The 20,837-nt window shown below is 53.6% G+C and overlaps 1 protein-coding gene across 1 annotated transcript; it reads right to left on the bottom strand.

Moving 5' to 3' along the window:
* Positions 1-13,691: 13,691 nt before the first annotated feature.
* C1QB (complement C1q B chain) lies at positions 13,692-19,109 on the bottom strand. Its single transcript, XM_027582294.1, has 3 exons — positions 18,954-19,109; positions 15,578-15,775; positions 13,692-14,419 (listed from the first exon to the last, which is right to left on the bottom strand). Exons 2-3 carry the CDS (start codon positions 15,750-15,752, stop codon positions 13,845-13,847), a joined length of 750 nt encoding a protein of 249 aa, XP_027438095.1. The 5' UTR covers positions 15,753-15,775; positions 18,954-19,109; the 3' UTR covers positions 13,692-13,844.
* Positions 19,110-20,837: the final 1,728 nt, after the last annotated feature.

The raw sequence follows: 20,837 nt of genomic DNA, 5'->3' as shown, positions 1-20,837 counted from the left end.
TTTCTGGCATGCAGACAGGTCAGGGCACGCAAAGAAGGGTCTTCACCCTATCTGGAGGCTGCAGAAGGAGCAGGAAAGACTTCCCAGAGGAGGGGAGACAGGAGCCAAGTCTTGAGGCTGAGCAGGGGGGGGAGAGAGAGAGGAGACGGGGAAGAGGGCACAGTCCTGTGCCGCCCCCCCCCGCGCCCCCGCATCAGCCGGAGAGCTGGAGAGCGCCTGAGGCTTTGGGGGAATGGCAAGGTGTCCGTTGGGGCAGGAGCACAGCATTCTGACAGCAAAGGGAAGCAGATGGGGCTGGAATAGGAAATGGGGTGGAATGGGACACAGCTACAGAGCCTGGACTTTTATCCTGGGGGTGCTGGGGAGCCATGCAGGGTATTTGAGCAGGGGAGTATTTTTATTTTAGAAAAATCACTGCAGCTACAGTGAGGAGATAGGGTCTGTGGGGAGCAGGTCGAGAGATAGGGGCTGGCAGCAGAGGTCAGGAATGAGATTAGGGTGTCAGTGAGTCTGGAGTGGAGGGGAGCAGATCCCCGCAAACATGTAGGAGGTGAAAGCATTAGGGTATGGGCTTGAATGTGGGGCCAAGCGAGCTGGAGGCAGCATCTGGGCAGACTGGTGGTGCCTAGCAGTGCAGCCCTGAAACGAATCACCAGATTAGAAACACCAGATAAAAGACTGAATAGAGAAAGATATGCCCGTGAAATCTCAGAATACAAATTATTTTTGAAACTTTGCTCTCATGCATCATCTCTAAATATTAATAACCAACATTTTGTAAGAGCTTAATGCTGTGCCAGGCACTGTTCTAAGCACCAAATGTGCATTAACTCGTTAAGTCCTCACAACCACCCCCGGAAGGGAGATACCTTCTAGCATCTCTGTTTTGCAGAGAAAGACACTGAGGCACAGACACAGCAAGAAACTTGCCCAAGTACACACCTAGCAAGTGACTGAGCCAAGATTTGAAGTCAGGCAGTCTGGTTCCTGAATCTTTGCTATCTGCTGTTAATACTGCCAACATGAGGTTTGTTTAAAGTCTGCTTAACTTCAGCTATTTATAAAGTCCTGTAACCTTAATATAAAAGTAAAAAAAAGCAACGGCATTATATTTTATAGGTTGTGGAGGAATATAAACTGGAAAATCACCTTCTGGAATCTCAGGGAAACCTTACACCTTTGCAGTGACTACTGCCACCTGGTGGCAGTATACCCCAAATGGAGGCGCCATGATAAAGGCCAAAGCCCAGTATATTTGGGTGTCGCATTTACGGATTCTGAAGCCAGGGTGACGAGAAGTTGCTAATACAGCTACTACTGTTGTAAAAATGTGTCTTCTCTTGGACAAAAAGAAAGAAGTGAGGCTCCCAATGCCCAGCCTGCAGGGTGTGGGCTCTAAGGGACTATGATTGTGGTACTTGGGATTGGGGTTGCCAGGCCCCATCCACACCCCTTCGTCAGTTCCCTAGACAACCAGCGTCAGGCATTTCTGAAACAGCTGGTGGGAGCTAGGGGTGGGTGGGGTGTTACTCTGCAAACATGGGCCGTACCCGTGACCCCGACCTTCTAATCCCGGGGCTTAACTGACTTCATTAACTCCAGGGGGCCCAAAAGAGACCCCCCAAATCATTCTCTGCCAAACCACATTCATAAAAGTCCCATTCCTGAGGGTTGTGTAGGAAAACCTCCTGCCTAAAGGCAAGGGACTAGAGGTGGTGACCCTTGGATGTGAACCATCCATAGGCTGGTGACATGGCAGGATCGACCCCCCCCCCCCGCCCCCTCCCCGGCCTGCTGAAGGGCAGCGAGGGAGAAAACTGGGTGAAAGCAGAGCATGCTGGGTAACCTGGTCAGGAGCTGAGCAGTCCAGCCTCCCACCCCCCACTGTGGTTACCATGACAACCGAGTGGGGGAGGGAGGAGGAGAGGAGAGACCACTTGCCCCTCAGACAATGGGAACCTATTCCAGATCACCCTTGGCCTTGTCATCAGGGACTTGGGGTGGTCAGGGGTCCTGGGTTCTTCATACTCTGCAGTATCAGGATTTGGGGGAGTAGCCTTAGCTCAGGTCAGGCCTGGCGAACCCAGAATGAGGGTCACAGACAGGATCCCTGCCCCTGAAAAATCCCAACCCAACCAGAGCCTCTTCCCTCCCTAGCTCCCTGATGAACTAACATAGGCTAATTCCAGGCGAAGTTCGGTTCATATTCTGAGCCTCCCCCCAACACTGAAGAACTTGACCTGGTAGTGGGGGTTGAGCAGCAGGCGCGGGGAGGCGGTAGCAGTCACTTTGGGGACAGGCCAAATATTTTATGAGTAATTTAATATCTGGAGCGCGAACCACTGAGCAGAGAACCCATCAGCTGCCGGGAGCAAGGAGCTCGTCTGGTCCTCATAATGCAGGGGAGAGGGTTGGGGATGACGCGGGGCTACAGGGAAGTTAACCCTCTGAGGGCCCTGGGAGGGAGCCAGGAGGGGGCAGGGCAGGTCTCCGCTCACGGTGTACCCGCCTGGCCCAGGATACCATGCACTCCTGATGCATGGAGCACTTGAACTCGGGAGGCAAGGTTTGCCCTGTTGAAAGTCAATGGCCTTGAGACACACGGACCTGAGTTTGCCTCCTGCTACGTGTGTGACCCTGGACTGATGACTCCACCTGTTTGAGTCTCAATTTCCTCATCCAGAAAATGAGGGTGATAATAACGACACCTACATCACAGATAAGAACTCAGTGACGGCAAATACAAAGAATTTAGTCTGATGCCCCGGACACAGCTGGCACTCAATAAAGACACCTGCCCTCGTGACTCTGATGCTGTGTGAAACTCCGGACAGCTCTTCAAAGTTCCCAAACTTCCTTCGTGGGGGCCTCCCTACCCCCTCGCTATGTTCTGGGACCCTCCTCCCTGGCCCTGGGGCAGGGCCTAATGGACTTTCATCACATCTACACAGCGGTGGTTGGGTCTCTCTTGACACCTGCTTTAGCACCTCCTGAGAGTTTCTGGGGAGGGGTCTTGTCTAGCCTGGTGGCATAGGGTCCTGTCCAGGCCCTAGACACAGGCAGGCCTGGATCAGAATCCCAGTCAGCCACATTCTGGTTGTGTGACTAGGGGCAGGCACTGCATCTCTCTGGGCCTTCATATCCCTATGATCAAGGAAACACCTTCCTCATAAGGATGCTGTTACAATTACAATGAAAAGGGATCACTCAATAAAGATGTATAGTTAGAGCCTGTCAACTCAATAAAGATGAATAGTAGAGCACAGTAGGTGCTCATTAAATGATTCATCATCAATACTCCAAGAGAGCAGCTTAGGGGCCATACTATTTTAGTCCATGTCCCAGCTCTGAGGGTCTTGGCCAAATTACATAGCCTCCCTGTACCTCAGTTTTTATACCTGTGAAATGGGCATAATATCAGTGATTGCCTCGTGGTAATTAAACAGACATAGGAAGTGTTGAAAACAGAGCCTGGAACAAAGGAGGAGCCTAGTCAATGCCAACTGTTCTTATTCTCTGCTTCTGAGGTTAAGAAGCAGTTAGGAAAGGAGTCTTCACTCCCCTCCCCTGCCCTCATCCCGCTGTTCCTGGGTCTGGGATGCAGGCTTCCTCATGTTACCTTTGCCTGGGGCTCCAGAGGGGAAGGGTGGTTCACAAAGCCCCATAGCAAGTAGATGCTCGGGCCAGAACTTGAACCCAGACCTCTAGCTGCCCATCTAGTGCTCTTTCTCTACGTCAGACTGCCTCGGGGAGCCTGGCCATAACAAATGCCCAATCCTACTGAACATATGGAGATCCAGAGATGTGAGGGGACTGGCTTATAGTCCCACAGCCCATGGAGGGAGGGGGGGCAGGATTCAAACCCAGATCTGGGGAGCACCGAAATCTGAGCATGTTCTATGCCTGTCCATCAGGGCCAGCAAGGACCTGGCCCGCCAGTCTTCGGCTTAATTACAGTGCTCCAGAAGGAAGAGCCTGGGCAGGCCAGGGATAAGCCCCCCATTTTACAGATGAGGAAACTGAGTCCCAGAGGGTAGAGTCACTTATCAGAGGTCACACAGCAGGTCAATTTTTGTTTTCCTGACTTGCAGTGGGCGCTTCCTCTGTGCCAGGCACTGCCCCAGGTACCTTATGAACGTTCTTTTTATCTTCTCAGTAGCCCATGGCACATAGATTATTGTCCCTATTTTGTTTTATTTTATTTTAATTGTCCCTATTTTATAGATGAGGAAGCAGGCTCTAAGGGGACAGGTGACTCCAGGTCACACTCTTATCCTCCTGGTTGAAGGCACACTGCCCTGCTCACCGCTCTCGCAGGCTCTTACAGACTTCCAGCCCTGCGAACCCCTCCATACAAGCCATCGATGGCCTGAACCATGACACAGAAGGAATGAAGACACAGTTTTCAGGTCTCCTTCCCCTGGAACCAGCTGGGGTGGGTCCCGGCAAAGTTGACAGTTACATATTGTCTTTAATCACATTAGCCAAATTGTTCTAGGCAAGGTGTGCAAACGCCCTTCTAAGGAGGACCCAGCTTTCTCTCTCGTGGATACCTGGGCCTGTAGGGAGAGCTGCCCCAGAATCTGGGACCCAGAGCCCGTGCACAGGCCTGCACCATGCCACAGCCCACACTCCCCAGCTACCGGCGCACACTGGAGGGAGGACGGGAAATTCATCTCAAGGCGAGCACAGGACCTTTCCATTTGCAAAGTTTTTTTGTCCCTTGTGGCCCATGCGAAGGAACTTCACAAAAACCGATAGTCTCAAAAAAAAAAAAACAACAACAACCGATAGTCTCACTTTATAGATGACAATGCTAATATGTGTTGAGGACTTACTATGTGTTGGGTGTGGCGCGTGGTTCTTCATGACAACCACTCTTGCGTTGTGTGCCTACTATGTGCCAGGCAGGCACTTCACATACGCTGGCTCATTTAGTGCTCACACCAATATTAGCCAGTACAGCTCCATTTTACAGAGCTGGGCTGACTTCCTTGCCCAGCAAAGCGGGATTTGAGCCCCATGGGGGCGCTTGTGAGAAGCCAGGAGGGAACGTGCACAGGAGCACGGAGCACGGGGTGGGAACCTGACGCACAGCAGGTGCTCTGGGCGCCACAGTCCGCTTCTCTTGCGCTCGGTCCGCTGTAGCCTCGTGTGCATCCTCCCTGCTCCCCAGATGCCCTAAGTGCTCATAGGGACAAGCACGATGACATGGCACAAGAAGACTCTGTGACAGACCTCCGGAAAACAAGGCGGGGGAGGCAGGAAGATCTAGAATGGAAGGGAGGAAGGCGGCTCTCAAGAAAGTCTGTTCCGCATGGACCGGCACGTCCACGGCTGGTGCCTCCCTCTGGAGATTCCTCGAGTCTCTGTTCTCTGTGGCCTCGTTGGGGCATGAGTTGTAGTCTCTGTGTGCCTGAGGCGGGGCAACGGCACCCATGTCGGGGTGGGGGGGTGTTTTGAGAATTATATGGGCCCATTCCTGACCTCAGTTACATTTCTCCCTGCCTGCATTTGTTTCCCCTGGAAATGCCAAGGCTTCCCATTGATTGCCCCAAGGGCCTAGGAGATTTTATTACATGACCTCTCCTTCTAGGGAGGACATATATATATGTATATTTTTTTTTTTTTTGAGAGGGAGAGAGAAACAGGGGGAGGGGCAGAGGGAGAGAGAATCTTAAGCAGGTTCCATGCTCAGCATAGAGCCTGATGCAGGGCTCGATCTCACGACCCCGAGATCACAACCTGAGCCGAAACCATGACTTGAGCTGAGGCCAAGGGTCGGATGTTTCACCGACTGAGCTACCCAGGTGCCCCAGGCAGGACATAATTTTGGCATTCCTTCCATTTGGTCTTTCTTCCTTGCATTGAACTATTTCCTGGGCATATATGACGTCTATCTGTCTCCAGGCCCTGCATGCTCTGGAGTAAGAAAGGTTCATCTATCAATAAATGATTTTGCACAGCCATACCTTCATTCATTCGTCTGATAAACATGGATCTTCTGGGCTCTCTGGGCTGTGACATGTCCCTGTCTGGCCTCCTTTGTTCCCACCTGGGTCCTCGCTATGTTCTGTGTGGGTGGGGCAGCCGGATGGGGGACTTGGCCACAGCTTCCTCCCCCGTCACGACCCTGTCAGAGGCCTTCTTCCTTCTCCAAAGGGGGTCACAAACTCCCCTAGGTTTCCAATCAGTAGGCTTGGGGTGGGCCTGAGAATCTGTGTCTGTCCCAGGCGAGTCCAGTACCGTTGATCTAGTTCAAGCTCCTCTTTCTGAGGGGAAGTCTGAGCCTCAGAGAGGGGTAGCAACTCGTCTGAGGTCACACAGTAAGTCAGGTTCCGAGGCCAGCCTAGAACTGGGAGCTCTTGACTTGCCATCCAGGGGGCTTCCTGCTCTGCCAGGTCCCCTCGCTGTCGGTGTCCCTCCCTGGGTGGGCCCTGCTGGATTTCTTGAACAAACACCCCCTTTTCTCCTGCATCTGGCCAACAGGGCTGTCTATGAGAATGCCTCCTGGCTACGTGCAAAAATAAACGCAGCTTGCAGCTTGTTCTACAAGGAGGGCATGTGTCTGTGTGAGTGTTGGGTGGGGGTGGTTGAAGGCAGGGCACCTGGTGCCCTGTTGTCAGCGGGACACCAGAGAGGTGAGGATGTGGAGGAGAAATGGGGTGAGGCCCGCAGTGCTCAGAGCAAGGGGTGCTCAGGGGCAGGAAACTGACTGCCCATGCTTTGTCCTTTCCTTTGTCTGCCTGTGAACTCCCTCACTGTCACCATCAGGACATAATCACAATGACCACAGTGGCAGCAATAACAGTAAGAGGTTCATCACCGAGTGCTTGCCCGGGTATGAGAGAATTCCAGTTCACGGCTATCAGCAAGCTAAACCAGTGCTCCTAACCTTGGCCACTTCCAGAATGGTCCCTGGCCTAGTTCTGGCCACTTCCAGAGTGGTTCCTGGCTCAATGGCATCACCAATTCCCTGACCCCAGCTTGTTAGAAAAAGCAAACTCTCAGGCCCCACCCCAGGCCTCCTGAATCAGAATACGCATTTTACCAAGACTCCAGGTGCAAATCATTAAAGTTTGAGGGGCCCTGTCCCTTGCAGCCCCTCAATTCTAATTGCAACCCACCCGTAGCTGTGGCTCATACTTGTGGAGGACTTCCTGGGTGCCACGGGCTTTGCACATAGAATCTCATTTAACCCTCATCAGCTTTTTGGGAGTGGCTATGATTATCACCCTCATGTTACAGATGGGGAAACAGTAACTCAGAGAGGTTAAGTACTTAGCTGGAGAAGGCACAGCCTCTAAGTGACAGAGGTGGGGTTTAAATACAGCGTCCAGGTCCTTCCACTTCCTGAGCCCCCAGGCTTCCCTCCTTTTTTGCATTTCTCATCTTGGATCCATTCCAAGAGATAAGAGGTCTGTTCCTCCTTCTTCCCTCAGCCCCATAGAGGGGCTTCTGTGGACGGATGCTGGGCTACTCGTGGTCACACTTTCAGATCCATTAGCTCAGCCTTCACACTGGCAGAGAGCCCCCTCCACTGGTTTCACCTGGGGTGTTTGAGAAAAGTGCAGATCCTCAGGCCCCTCCAGATTCTACAGAATCAGCACCTCTGGGATGGGGCCAAGATACTAGCCGGTCTCCGGGGGATTTCATTGCCCTACAGTTGGAGACCCGGTGCCTCAGGTCACTTGGGACGGGGATTGCGATGCCCGTCTTATAATTGAGTAATTGAGAGTTTTTCTGTCCATGTCCCAAGGTGGGCCACTCTGCAGACTGGCCTAATGGAAGGTGCTTGAGAATCAGGCAGCTGTGGGTTCAAGTTTCTGCTCTTCTTCGAAGCCTAGAACCATACCTGGGTCTAGAGCAGGTTGGCAGACCTAGCCCACAGATTGTGTGCAATTTGCTAGCTAAGAATGGCTTTTACATCGCTACGTGGATGGAGAGAAAACCAAAGAAAAAAATATCTTGTGACATGTGAAAGTGGTGTAAAACTCTCCTGCCAGTGTCCATAAAGAGTGATTGGAACACAGCCATTCTCGCTTATTTATAGATTGTCTATGGCCCTTTCCGGGCATCAGAAGCAGGGCTGAGTGGTTGCAACAGAAACCGTATTTATGGCCCACAAAACCTGAAATCGTTCCTGTGTGGCTCTTTATGGAAAAAGTTTGGCAACCCCTGGTCTACAGCAGTAATTCTCACACTTTACCTCCCTCAAAATCACCTGCAGGGCTGTAGAAACATGGACTGCAGGGCCTCTTCCCAAGTCTGAGTCACCCAGCCTGCATTTCTAACAAGCTCCCAGCTGATGATGATGCTGGAGCCACGATTTGAAGACACCGGGTCTTCAAAGCTGACCTTGGGCCCCACCTGAGCAGCTCATAGCCCAGGCTGGGAGTGGGGTGGGCTTGGGGAGAAGAGAGAGCGGAAGGTGGAGCTCCCACCCTCCGGGGCCCATCTGACCCACCAGTCCACGAGCCCTTCTTCCAGGCTGTCCTTCTCATGGTGTCTGCTCCCCCCTGGTGGCAGCAAGCCTGGAGCTGGCCTGGCTTGCTCAGGCTTCATCGCCCATCCCTGCATTTGGAAATGCATTTCAAAGCTTTCAAAGTTTGTACACCCTTGCCCTTAGGGAGTCCACTTCCAGGAATTTAATCTGAGAGGACTCAAGGATGCATAGCAGGATGCTCGTGGCTATATTATTTGTTTGTAAGAGGGTAAAATAGGAAACAGGGGCAGTCACTTGCCATGGTCATACAGCTGGTGAGAAGCCCAGGTGGGACTTGAACTTGGGTCTGTCCGATTTAAGAGCTAGTGCTCTTAACGGCTACACCACACAGCCCCTTGGCATGCTTCCCACCTGCTATAGCAGAGCAGTGACCAGGAGCGTGGCCTCTGGAGCTGAACTGCCTTGCGTCGAATCCTGGTTCTATTATTCACTGTGCAATATTGGGCAAGTCACTTAACTGCTCTGTGCCTCAGTGTTCCCATCTGTGAAAGGGGAACATAACTGTAAAGGTTACAAGCATTAACATGAGTGCTCAGAGCTGTGTGCTGTGTGAGCTGTTTTCACTGTCATTCAGCCCCCACCTGACTTCTTCTTTGCCCTTTACCCTCCTTTCCTCTTCTTAACGGGCCCCCGGGGTCTGGGCAGTAGGGGACAGAGCTGAACACGTGGACTGCTGGGTCAGATAGGCCTGGATCTAAATCCCAGATCTTCTGTGTGACCTGGGCAGGTAACATCCCCTCTCTGCACCTCAGTATTCTTATCTATAGAATGGGAGCAAGAAGATAAGAGCAGCGGTTTTTGAAGTGTGGTCCTGAGAGGCTGTAGCAGCTCCAGGACAAGGGAGATCTGAAGCAATGTTAATTCCAGCAAGCCCTCCTGGGGCCTGTGGTGCTCTCACAGTTTGAGAACCACTGGTTAGAATATCTACCCCTTAGGCTGATTGCGACTAGTACAGGAGAAAATGCTCGCCAGGCCTTATGAGCTGTTGTCATTGCCACAGGCTTGCATCTTCTTGACCTCTGCTGATGGGGGAGAGAGTATCCCTGTTCCAAAGTGGGCCGGTTTGATCCCCTCTCCTGGGATCTGGGAATTGGAGACATTAGTCTCCTTGTCACTCCTTCGAGGGGTGGGGCTAAGCTGGTGGGCAAGGCCGTTGTTTGGGGACTTGCATTTTTCTCCCCTTGCCTTAACAGTTGAGAGGGCCAACCTGCAGAGAGAAGCACAGAGATGAGATGTCTCAAAGGGAGACCTGATGGCCCTGGGCTGGGGCCACCCATGTCTGGCTCCATGTCCACAGAGATCGAGCTGTCCTACCTGCTCCTGCGTCCTGTAGGACACCTCTGAGCTCCCCTGAGAAGTTCCTCCTTTGCTCCTAAGTTGGATGGAGGGGGTTTCTCTCATTTGCAACTAAAAGGGCTCTGGCATGTGGAGGGGTGGGAGTCAGAGTCAAGGGGGTGCGTGCAAAGGTCAGGGGTCACAGACCTGAGGGGAACCACTTCCCTTCCTTCCCCTGTCCAACTGCTAGCCCAGCCAGGAGATCTGAGTTCCAACCCCATCCCCATTCCCTGTGAGAAGGTGACAAAGGAGAAAAGGAGGCATCGAGGCAGTGATGGGATGGGCAAGATCCTGAGAGCTGTCGGGGGTCACCTCGGGGGTCACTTCGGGGCTCCCCTGTTATCTTGGTCCTGGTTCCTGTGCTGAAACCCCAATCTCCCCAATCTTCCCAGAGAGCCGTAGAGGAGAACCCTCCCCACTGGCTGGGAAAGAACGACAATTAAGGTGAAGGGTTTCGATGTATTCACGTTTGTGGACAGGCAGGTGCATTTGACGGGGCGGGCGCGGCTGACAGGCAGGGAGCCCTGGAGTTCTGGCAGATCTGGGAGCAGACTGAGGAAGGCACAAAAGGGGCCCTGTTAAGAGGGTCCTGCCTGGGGTAGGGGTGGTGGTTCTGGTGGAGGGAAAGTGGCAGCGTCAGGGGTCAGAGGAGTGTAGGTCCTGCAGGAGAACCAGCTGGCTTGAGGCACCATTGGAGACAAGCGCTGATTTCTTGGCCGCGGTCAGCTGTGCCTGGATCCTTGCAGAAAGAGGGGTGCCCTGCATGTGCTTGACACCAGCAGCCGGGTCTGCCCCTGGGAGAGGGGAGTATAACCCTGTATAGACAGATCCAACTGCAAAGACTCAAGAATCCGCGCCCCCCAGGTCCAATGGGTTTGGCTGAAAGGCTGGGGGGCTATGGAGGAGGCCTCATAGATTTAGCAAGAGCTTTGAGACAAACGGAAGCAGGCTCCAATCCTCGCTGTGTACCTGCAGCTGTGTGACCCTGGGCAAATCACTTGCTCGCTCTGAGCCTCAGATTCTCATCTGTGAAATGGATAGTACTTTGTATCTCCTAGAGTTTGTGGTGGAAATTGAAAGAACTAATGTACATTGAGCAGTAGGGGCACAGTAACTCAACTGTGGTGTGGTTATTTTAACTACTACTACTAGAGTCAAAGGCCAGGCAGATGCTTTGTACTAAAAGGTTGGACATTCAAATCAAAACCACACTGAGATGTAGAATGGCAAAAACTGGCAAGGCAAGAAACAACAAATGTTGGAGAGTTTGCAGAGAAAGGGGAACCCTCTTACACTGTTGGTGGGAATGCAAGTTGGTACAGCCACTTTGGAAAACAGTGTGGAGGTGCCTCAAAAAATTAAAAATAGAGCTACCCTATGACCCAGCAATTGCACCCCTGGGTATTTACCCCAAAGACACAGATGTAGTGAAAAGAAGGGCCATATGCACCCCAATGTTCATAGCAGCAATGTCTGCAATAGCCAAACTGTGGAAAGAGCCGAGATGCCCTTCAACAGACGAATGGATAAAGAAGATGTGGTCCATTTATACAATGGAATATTACTCAGCCATCAGAAAGGATGAATACCCAACTTTTACATCAACATGGATGGGACTGGAGGAGATGATGCGAAGTGAAATAAGTCAAGCAGAGAAAGTCAATTATCATATGGTTTCACTTATTTGTGGGACATTAGGAATAGCCTGGAGGACATTAGGAGAAGGAAGGGGAAAAGGAAGGGGGGGAAATCGGAGGGGGAGACGAACCATGAGAGACGATGGACTCTGAGAAACAAACTGAGGGTTCTAGAGGGGAGGGGGGTGGGGGGATGGGTCAGCCCGGTGATGGGTATTAAGGAGGGCACGTACTGCATGGAGCACTGGGTGTTATACGAAAACAATGAATCGTGGATCACCACATCAAAAACTAATAATATATTGTATGGTGACTAACATAACATAATAAAAAAAAAAAAAGAAAAAAAAAAAAGAGTTGGACAGCAAAAAGAAGGCCCAGGCCTTGGAGAAAAGTCTCCTGGTCTCTGTTGGAAAGTCTGAGGTTGGGGCAGGTCATCAAGGCCAGGCCTGAGGCCCAGGAGACCAGAAGCTGTGCCCAGTGAATGGAGTCCTGAGAAAGAGGCCAGCTTCCAAACAGTCTGGTTGCCACGACCCTGTGTGAGAGGCCGGAGTGCCTTAAATCCCTCTTGCCCCAGGTCAGGATGGGTCCACAGTCTTGTGGACTAGGGCTAGTAGGAGGGGCTACAGCGAGCCAGTCCAGGGGCTGGGACTCTGGAGGGTCCTATGCCTGTGTCCTTGGCCAATCAGGCACTGTGTCTTTATGGAGTGGCTGCTTCTGTGGGGTTCAGAGGTGGGCAGGGTAAGGCCGCAAGCTGGGCAGATGGGCTGGGCATGAGTGAAAAGCCAGATGCAGGCTATGTGTGCTCAGCCCGGCACACGTGAGGAATGGGGGCGGGAGGAGCCAGAAGAAGTGACTTCAGAGGAGCCAGAAGAGTGACTTAGGGACGGCCAGCTGCAGGGAGATGAAGTGGCTTGAGTGGGGCTGTGTAGGATGGTAAGGCAGGCAGAGCAGAGGGGAACTGTGGGCATAAGGGCACCGAGGTGGGACAGCACGGGGCTTGCCTGAAAGATAGAGGACCTGGCAGTCCTGAGAGGAGATAGTCTTTGTCCAGGAGCAGAGGGGGTGAGACCAGAAGGCCAGCCCATGGAGAGCCTTGAAGGCCAGGCTCATGGGCTGGAACTATATCCAGTTGGCAGTGGGGAACCACCGAAGGTTATTGAGCAGGGGAGTGACATTTGTTCTAACTGGATGGCCGAGCTAGTGCCAGGCTGGGGAGGGTTTAGGTGGGGGGTGTGTGGGGAGAATCAAGAGGGGAAGGGTCTTGGTTTCATGGTCAGTTAAGATGTTGCAGGAGGACCCCTTGATCCCTTGGGCAGGGGCAAGTGACGTTATAAGCAGAAAACCTCTGTAAGTGGGGCGCCTGGGTGGCACAGTCGATGAAGCCTCCAACTCTTGATTTCGGCTCAGGTCATGATCTCAGGGTTGTGGGATCAAGCCCTGCGTCGGGCTCCACGCTCAGCATGGAGTCTATGGGAGATTCTGTCTTTTCTCCCTCTGCTTCTGCCCTTCCCCCTGCTCACATGCTCTCTCTCTCAAATAAATACATAAATCTTTTTTTAAAGATTTTATTTATTTATTTGAGAGAGAGAGAATGAGAGATAGAGAGCATGAGAGGGAAGAGGTTCAGAGGGAGAAGCAGACTCCCTGCTCAGCAGAGAGCCTGATGTGGGACTTGATCCTGGGACTCCAGGATCATGACCTGAGCCGAAGGCAGTCGCCTAACCAACTGAGCCACCCAGGCGCCCATAAATACATAAATCTTAAAAAAAAAAAAAAGAGCAAAAGCCTCTGTAGTGGCCGGCCTCAATATGTTGCCTTGAAAGAGGCCTCAGGTCGTCAGGTGGGCCGACCCCTTTCTGTTTGTGGGATCGAGGATGGTCCCTTCATCCTTCTGACCCTCAGTTTTGTCCTCTGTAAACTGGGTGCAATGCAACCTGTCTCCCAGGATGAGTGTGAGGCTTAATGAGAGAATGAAAGGGTCTAGTCCAGTGCTTGGAACATAATAGGTGCTCAGTAGATGGTGTGCCTTTCCCATCTCCCACTGTGTGGCTGTCACGGAGCAGGGCACAGAGTCACCTCCAATCAGATAGAGTTTCTGCTTTCAGAGGTCATGCATTCATTCATTCATTCATTCAACCAGCATTCAAGCAACATTTCTGAGCACCTACTGTGCACTAGGTGTTGGGACACAGAGTTGAATTAGACCACTGTCCTTTGGCCTTGAAAAGTTTATTTACTCATTCATTCAGCAACATCCACGGAGCCCTACTTGTGTTTTGGCCTGGTGGGGGTGGCGTTGGGGGTAAAAGTGAGCATTGCTGGTGGGGGAGGGGATGAAGAGGGGGTGAAACTAGCCTCACAGCTCATGCCTCTGCGTCTGGGAAGAGCAGGAACCCAGAGAAGATGCTATTGGCACCTTCCATGCCCAGCAGGGAGTTCTTGTCTGTGGCCTGCAGGAAGACGTTCTCCCCCTGGGTCAGCCTGAGGACCACACTGCCCGTGGTGACCTGGAAGGTGCTCTGGACGTAGTCGCAGAAGGTAACCACCTTCTCCATGCGCTCCCGGCCCCGCATGAGGTTCACGCACAGGTTCCCTCGAGAGCTGGCGTGGTAGGTGAAGTAGTAAATGCCGGGCACGTTGCAGGTGAACTTGCCACTTCGAGGTTCATAGTTGCGGTTCTCGTTGGTGATCACGTGGTCGAAGCGGATGGTCTGGTCCCGCCGCAGGACACTGTTGATGGTCCTCGTGGCAGAGAAGGCGATTTTCTGCGTGGCCTTGTAGTCCCCTGATTCACCCTTGGGGCCGCGGGCTCCGGGGGGCCCTGGGGAACCTTTGGGGCCGATGGGGCCCTTGGGACCTACTTTGCCTGGTTTCCCAGGAATCCCTGGGTCTCCCTTCTCCCCATACTCGCCATGGTCTCCAGCCAGCCCTGGCAGCCCTGGAAAAGGAGAGACAGTAGACATGATAGGCTAGGGATCACTGAGAACCAAAGGAAAGAGCCCTGGGCCGGGAGGCTGGGAGACTGGCCGTGTAACCTTTGACATGTCCCTGCTTCTTTCTGGACCTCAGCTTCCCTGTGTGGAAGGGGGGGCGGTGGGCGGTTTCCTCTCAGCCCCACTTTCCTGACAGCAATGGGACCTGACGCCAGAGGTGCAGACAACGGTGTCTCCTCAGGGAGGGTGCTGGGCCTGCACGCCTCACCAGCTCATCCAACCTCCCTTGATCTGGCCTGGAGCTGGGTAATGAATTCTTGGCCCACGCACTATCCCTCCTCATCCCCTTCCCCAGGGCAGACGTCTTTACTCAATCCCGACATTCCTTTCACCAGAGCCTGGAAGTGGGCCCTGGAAACCTTCTCGTGGCCACACCAAGCGACCGCCACCCCTCTGTTTGGCACAGTGTGAGAGAAAACCTCTCTTCCAGGAAAGTGGTGGAGTATTGTGGCTGAGAGCATGGGCTCAGGGGACAGACAGATGCCCTGCCACACCTGCCGTTATTAATCGTGTCACCTTGACGGAGTCACATTCTCTGGGGCTCAGCTTCCTCCTCTGTAAAATGGGCATGAGGATATTTTGCGGGATTGTGAGGGTTACTTGCGATTATGTGAGGACAGCGGTTGGTTTTGGTTAAATGAATGAATGAACTACATTTTACGGGGGGGTGGTGTCTTGGTGAGAAGTCTCATTTGAACCCTGTGACAACCACACAAAGAATCTGCCCACGTTTTATAGGTAAAGAAACCGCATTTCAGAGAGGGGAAGCCACCCACCCGGGAGGCAGCCCGGGGTTCTCTCTCTCTGCCTGGAGTTAGGGGTGAGAGAGCCACGGTCTGGTCTCAGCCTCGACACGGACTGGGCTCCCCTGGGCAAATCAGTAGCCTTTCCAGACATCAGTTTTCCAGGCTGTAAAATGGGACTCGGAATTCCCTCTTCACAAAGTCATTGTGGAGTGTTGTTGGGGGGCGGGGGCGGTGCTTGGCAAGCTGACGGATTTGCAAGTGCTTTTGTGATCGCTCGGGTCAGCAGCTGTGACCGGGGAGGCAGGAGACGGGGCCTTGCTCAATGACACGAGCGTCTCTCCCCAGAGCCTGCAGTACCTTTCTCTCCCTTTACCCCTGGGGTCCCGGGTTTGCCATTAGAGCCCGGTGCGCCAGGGATGCCGGGAATGCCGGGGATGGCCGGGTGTCCGGTACAGCTGCTCTGGGCCCAGGAGACATCCGGCAGACCCAGGACCAGCAGCAGCGCCAGAACGCCGCCCCCTGGGGTCTTCATCACCGCCCCGTCTCAGTTACCTCCTGCAGGGGGGACAAGACGATGGAGTGGGTTACTACCATGGAGACTCGTAGCATGGGTTCAATCATTCATTCACCGCTTCACGTATTCACTGAGTGTGTCCTTTCCACCAGACCAGACCCCGCGCTGGGTGCTGGGGTAACACAGATATGGCTCTTGCTTTCACGGGGCTGGCGGTCTTAGGGGAAGGAGGACGATAAACAGGTCAACATACAAGTAAAGGGAAGTAGTGAGAGACTGTGCAGAGCGCTCTGTAGGCAACGCAGGGGTGCTTGGAGGGAGAGGGGGAGCAACTGGAATTGAGGGGCAGGTGGATGGTTTTCTGGGGTCGAGGGGCAGCGGGCAGCCTCTCTGAGAGTGGTGTTCAGGCTGAGACCTGGAGGTTCAGGAAGGGCTGGAGCAAGAATGTTCCGGGAGGAAAGGAAGCAGGGGCAAAGGCCCAGAGATAAGATAGCGCCTGGAGTGTCGAGGCCCCACAGGGAGGCCAGTGTGGCTGGAGGGGAGTGAGGGGTCAGAGGGGTGAGGGGTCAAGGTTGTGGTTCTTGGGCTTTGGGTTTTCTTGCAAGCGTTCCTATTCATTAGAGTTTCTGAGTTCAGGGTGCCTGTGCTGTTTCCATAGTGGGCCACTTTACATCCTCAGAGCAGTCCTGCCTGGAGGAAGCTCTTGTTTTTATACTGAAGAGGACCCTGAAGTTCAGGGAGGCCCAGACACTTGCTCAGGGTCATACAGGAAGGACTGTAGCCAGACTCAAACCCAGGCCCGTCTGCCTCTGAAGCCAGCTTCCCTGCCAGCACACCAGGCTGTCTCTGCTGATGGAATATTCTCAGGTCCCTCCAAAGGCCCAGGTAAGAGGGAAGCGTGGACCCCTTCTGAATCCCGGAGAGCTAGGAAGGACTGAGCTGTCTTGAGCTGGTCAGAACAGCCAGCACCCCATAGCATTAGTTCTCAAGACAGAAGGGACCTCAAAACTCATTGAATCCAACATTGCTTTAAAAAATTGAGGTGATGGGACGCCTAGGTGGCGCCGTCAGTTAGGCATCTGACTCTTGGTTTCGGCTCAGATCGTGATCTTGGGGTCGTGAGATCGAGCCCCACGTTGGGCTCTGCACTCAGGGTGGAGTCCGCTTGGGATTCTCTCTCCCTCTCCCTCTGCCCCTCCCGCTCCTGCTCGTACTCTCTCTCTAAAAAATAAAATAAGGGAACCTTTAAAAAAAATTGAGGGTCATTCACATAATAAAAATTTAACCTAAAATGTTTATTTTTGCATAATACCAGTTTGCATTCTTCCTGGAGGCTTTACAAAATGACGGATTTGACAACTTCAATAACCCATGCAATGGGCATTTAGCCAGGCTCTGGGCCAAACACTTTACGTGCCGCTATCTCATTTCCCGTGGTCCTTACCACAGCCCCCCAGGAAAGCAACCGGCTTTCTCCTCCAGATGAGGACACTGGGTACTAGAGAGGGTGGGAGCCCCGTCAGGGTTACGTGGCCGCCTTGTGGCTGGAATTCCAACCCACGTCCACTGGATCTTAAAACCCACAGGGTGTTCCGTTAAGAGGCCGCTGAGCTTGGTGGTTCAAATGTGGGCTTTGGAGCCGGACAGGCTGACAGGGGCTACTGCGCAGTGACATTTTGAGCCGCGCTGGGTACGGGCGGCCGCTCAGTGGAGGAGGCATCTATCCTTACTGCTCAGCAGGCTCGGCGCCAGGGGCAGTGGTGAGAGGCCCCGGTGTCAGAAGGATAGCAATGCTACCGGGAGCCGAATCAGCCTCTGCCACGTCTGGGTGAGGGCCTCAGGCAAGTCGCTTCTCTCTGGCGCCTTTCCCCTTCCATAAAATGGGGATAACACTAATCTCTGCCACGCAGGATTGGTGGGGGGATGGATGAGGTAGGGCCCGGCATGGTGGAAATGCTAAATGAATATTAGCCTTTTTTTGTATTATCCCCGTCATCCAAGAATCCCCAAGCATTGGGATATGACGGAGGATGGTTGGAAAGGTATAAAACAGGATCCAGCCCCTTGGGGAGATGGGGCTCAGGGAGAGGAGGTCTCAGGTGGAGGCAGCCCAGGAGTGGAGAGCTCCAAGCAGGGGGTGGAGGGATGAGGGCGGTGGGTCCAGACCCACCATGAGACTCGGGCTTCCTGGGGAAGCAGGAGGTGGGGCTGGGGTGGGGAGTGGGAAGATCCAGGTTCCGGCTCATCTCAGGGGCCACTGAGTCTCAGATTTGGGCAGGGACCTAGGATTCATCTGGTCTGACCCCTGTCCCTGCCACCTGTCGCCCCTGCCAGCCTTGCTCCTCACATCTTTCCCAGGTCACCAGTCCTCCCGTCTCCTTCCAGCCCCCAACAGTCCCTTCCCACCCGCTCCCCAACTTGCAATCAGGCCAACTGGACTTTGAACTCCCCCCCTGCTGCCAGCTCACTGCATGACCTCAGGCAAGTCCCTTAGCCTCTCTGAGCCTCTCTAGCAAAGCTAACTTCTACCTGTCAGGGCTGAGGGTTAAATGAGGTGGAGTCTAAGAGGAATGAGATCTCTTGTGGGGTGTCTGATCCCAACCCCTCCTTTATCAACGTGATTCGGTTCACTCAGTGCTAACTAATAACGAATCTCAACTCCACCTACAAGTCAAATTCGTTCCTTGAAAGAGTCAAGCTGAGCTTTCTCAGCAGACCGAGAGGAAAGGAGAGAAGGCAGGTGTTGGAGAAATGCTGGGCTGGGTGGAGGGGGACCTGGGTTCTAATTTCACCTCTGCCTCCCACGTATCTTGAACCAGGTCATTCGCTAAGCTCTGGGTGAGCTTGACCTCCTTCAGGGCTCCCAGTGCCCCTAAAATGTTCTATTATTCCCAGAGAGGGTCCAGGCTGAGAGAAGTTACATGCCTTGCCCCAGGTCACCAGCATCGAAGAGACAGAAGCAGGACTCAGCTTGAGTCTTGGTGGCTCCCATGTTAGGCTGCCTCCCATCACTTGGGGCCCCGGATAGCAGTAGACTCCCAAGCACACCCCCAGGGAGTTTGACTCCCCAGGTCTGGGATTGGGCCCAGGGATCCGCATGGTTAATCGCCCCCAGTGGCTCTGAGGCAGGGGACGCAAGGCCTCCCCTTTGGACATCATCACCCTCTGCCATATTGGTCCTGCTGGCCGGTCCCCCCAGGCGCCGAACCCCATCCTCACCTGGGAACCTGGTGTCTGGTGATGCCGCTGGGCCGGGCAGCAGTGGGACCAGGAGCCAGGTCCTTGCTGCTCTCAGGCCAAAGCGGAAGTCCCATTCCCCAGAGATAGGAAGGGCCTTCCCCAGACAACCCCCACCCATGGACCCAGCAGGACGGCCCCCTCCACTCTTAGCCCATCCAGGCAGTTTCAGGTCTCATTTCTGCAATCTGGAGGGGTTTACTGTAAATGGGGAGGGTGGTTGGCCAGTTTGGTTTCGCCAGCTCAGCAGCCGTTGGGGGAACAGGCTGTGCTGGGAGAATGTCCACAACTGGTGGCTTGCGTGTCAGGGCCCCCGGCCTTGTGATCCCCTCCAGCAGACATGGGTGTTCCTCACTGAAATGAGAACATGGCTGGCCCGGTGCCTGAGCACTGGATTCGGAGTCAGAAACCGTGATTCATATTCTGGCTCTGCCACTCATCAGAGAGCTTGATTCCTGAGGTCTCAAATGGGGGCCTAAGTGTTCTCCGCCAAGAGGACTCAAGGGAGCCCCAGTTTCCTCTGCTAGATGTTGGGGCTATAATGACCAATGCCCCGTAGACGGCACAGGGCCCTGGGGGGCTCATTTGCGATCGTGGAGGAGAAAGTGGAGCATAAACTAGGAAGTACAAGGCACGTGTTAATTGTTACTACCATGCCATGTCTCAGGCTTCCCTTTTCTGGGCTCATCTCCTCTGCCTTCTTCCCATTCTATACTTCCGCTCTTGCCCTGTTCTCAGAAAATTATCTAGTAATGAATTTTAAATGCAGTCATTATTTATTGATAGCCCTTCCTCTGCTTACAGCAAGGCTCAAAGCTGATGACAATGATGGGCATAGGCACGGGCTTATTGCTTGCTGATCCTGGAATCACACCAGGTCAGGGCTGGAGAGGGGCTCAGAGGTCAGCCAGCTCATTCCCCTCGCCTTAAATATGGGAAAACTGAGGCCAAGAGAGGAGAAAGTCATCACTGAACAAATGTCTATCATGAGCCTCTCCGTGCTAGGTGCTGGGCACAGAGTCACAAACAGGTCAGCCATGGCTCTTGTCCCCATGGAGAGTTTCTTCTGCTGGGGGAGACTGGTGTTAAACAATGAATGAAGCAGTGGTCTTATGGCCTCTGCGATAAATGTCAGAGAAAAGAGAGGACTAGGAGCACCTGGGTGGCTCAGCTGAATGAGCGTCGGACCCTTGGTTTCAGCTGGAGCCCACACCTCATACAAGTGGTAGCTGCAGGACTCAGAGACAGGCATACCTGGCACCAGGGTATCAGCCAGCTTGCTGAGGCTGCATCTAAGGCAATATGATGCCCCTCGCAGGGATGGGTACCCCTCGCAGGGATGGCTGCCCCTCGCAGGGAGGGGTGCCCCTCGTAGGGATGGATGCCCGTCGCAGGGATGGGTGCCCCTTTCAGGGATGGGTGCCTCTCGCAGGGATGGGTGCCCCTCGCAGGAATGGGTGTCCCTCGCAGGGATGGGTGCCCCTCGCAGGCATGTGTGCCCCTTGCAGGGATGTGTGCCTCTTGCAGGGATGGATGCCCAACCAGCGCCAGGAGTTGCCACAGGTCAGGAGGGCCCCACTTGACATCTGTGCTTGGAGATAGAACATCTTTGGGCTTGTGGATGCTGATTGATGGAAATTAAGGTTACCTGCAGTGGGTATTAGGGAAAGAAGAGACTAGCTTGGTAAAGCCAAAGGGTTTCTGGGCTCGGCCAACTATAGACTCAAAGGGACTTGGCCTGGATGAGGAGGGGAAGGCAGTGGATTCTGAGCAGGGAGAAGGGTAGAGTTCCATAACACTTAGTCTCTGAACCTATAAAATTGTAAATTCGCAGGTTGCAGGTCCAGGGTTCTTCTGAAGGTCCCC

The sequence above is a fragment of the Zalophus californianus genome, chromosome 4, assembly GCF_009762305.2.
Source record: "Zalophus californianus isolate mZalCal1 chromosome 4, mZalCal1.pri.v2, whole genome shotgun sequence".
Lineage (NCBI taxonomy): Eukaryota > Metazoa > Chordata > Mammalia > Carnivora > Otariidae > Zalophus > Zalophus californianus.
This window is presented reverse-complemented; position numbering and strand designations above follow the sequence as displayed.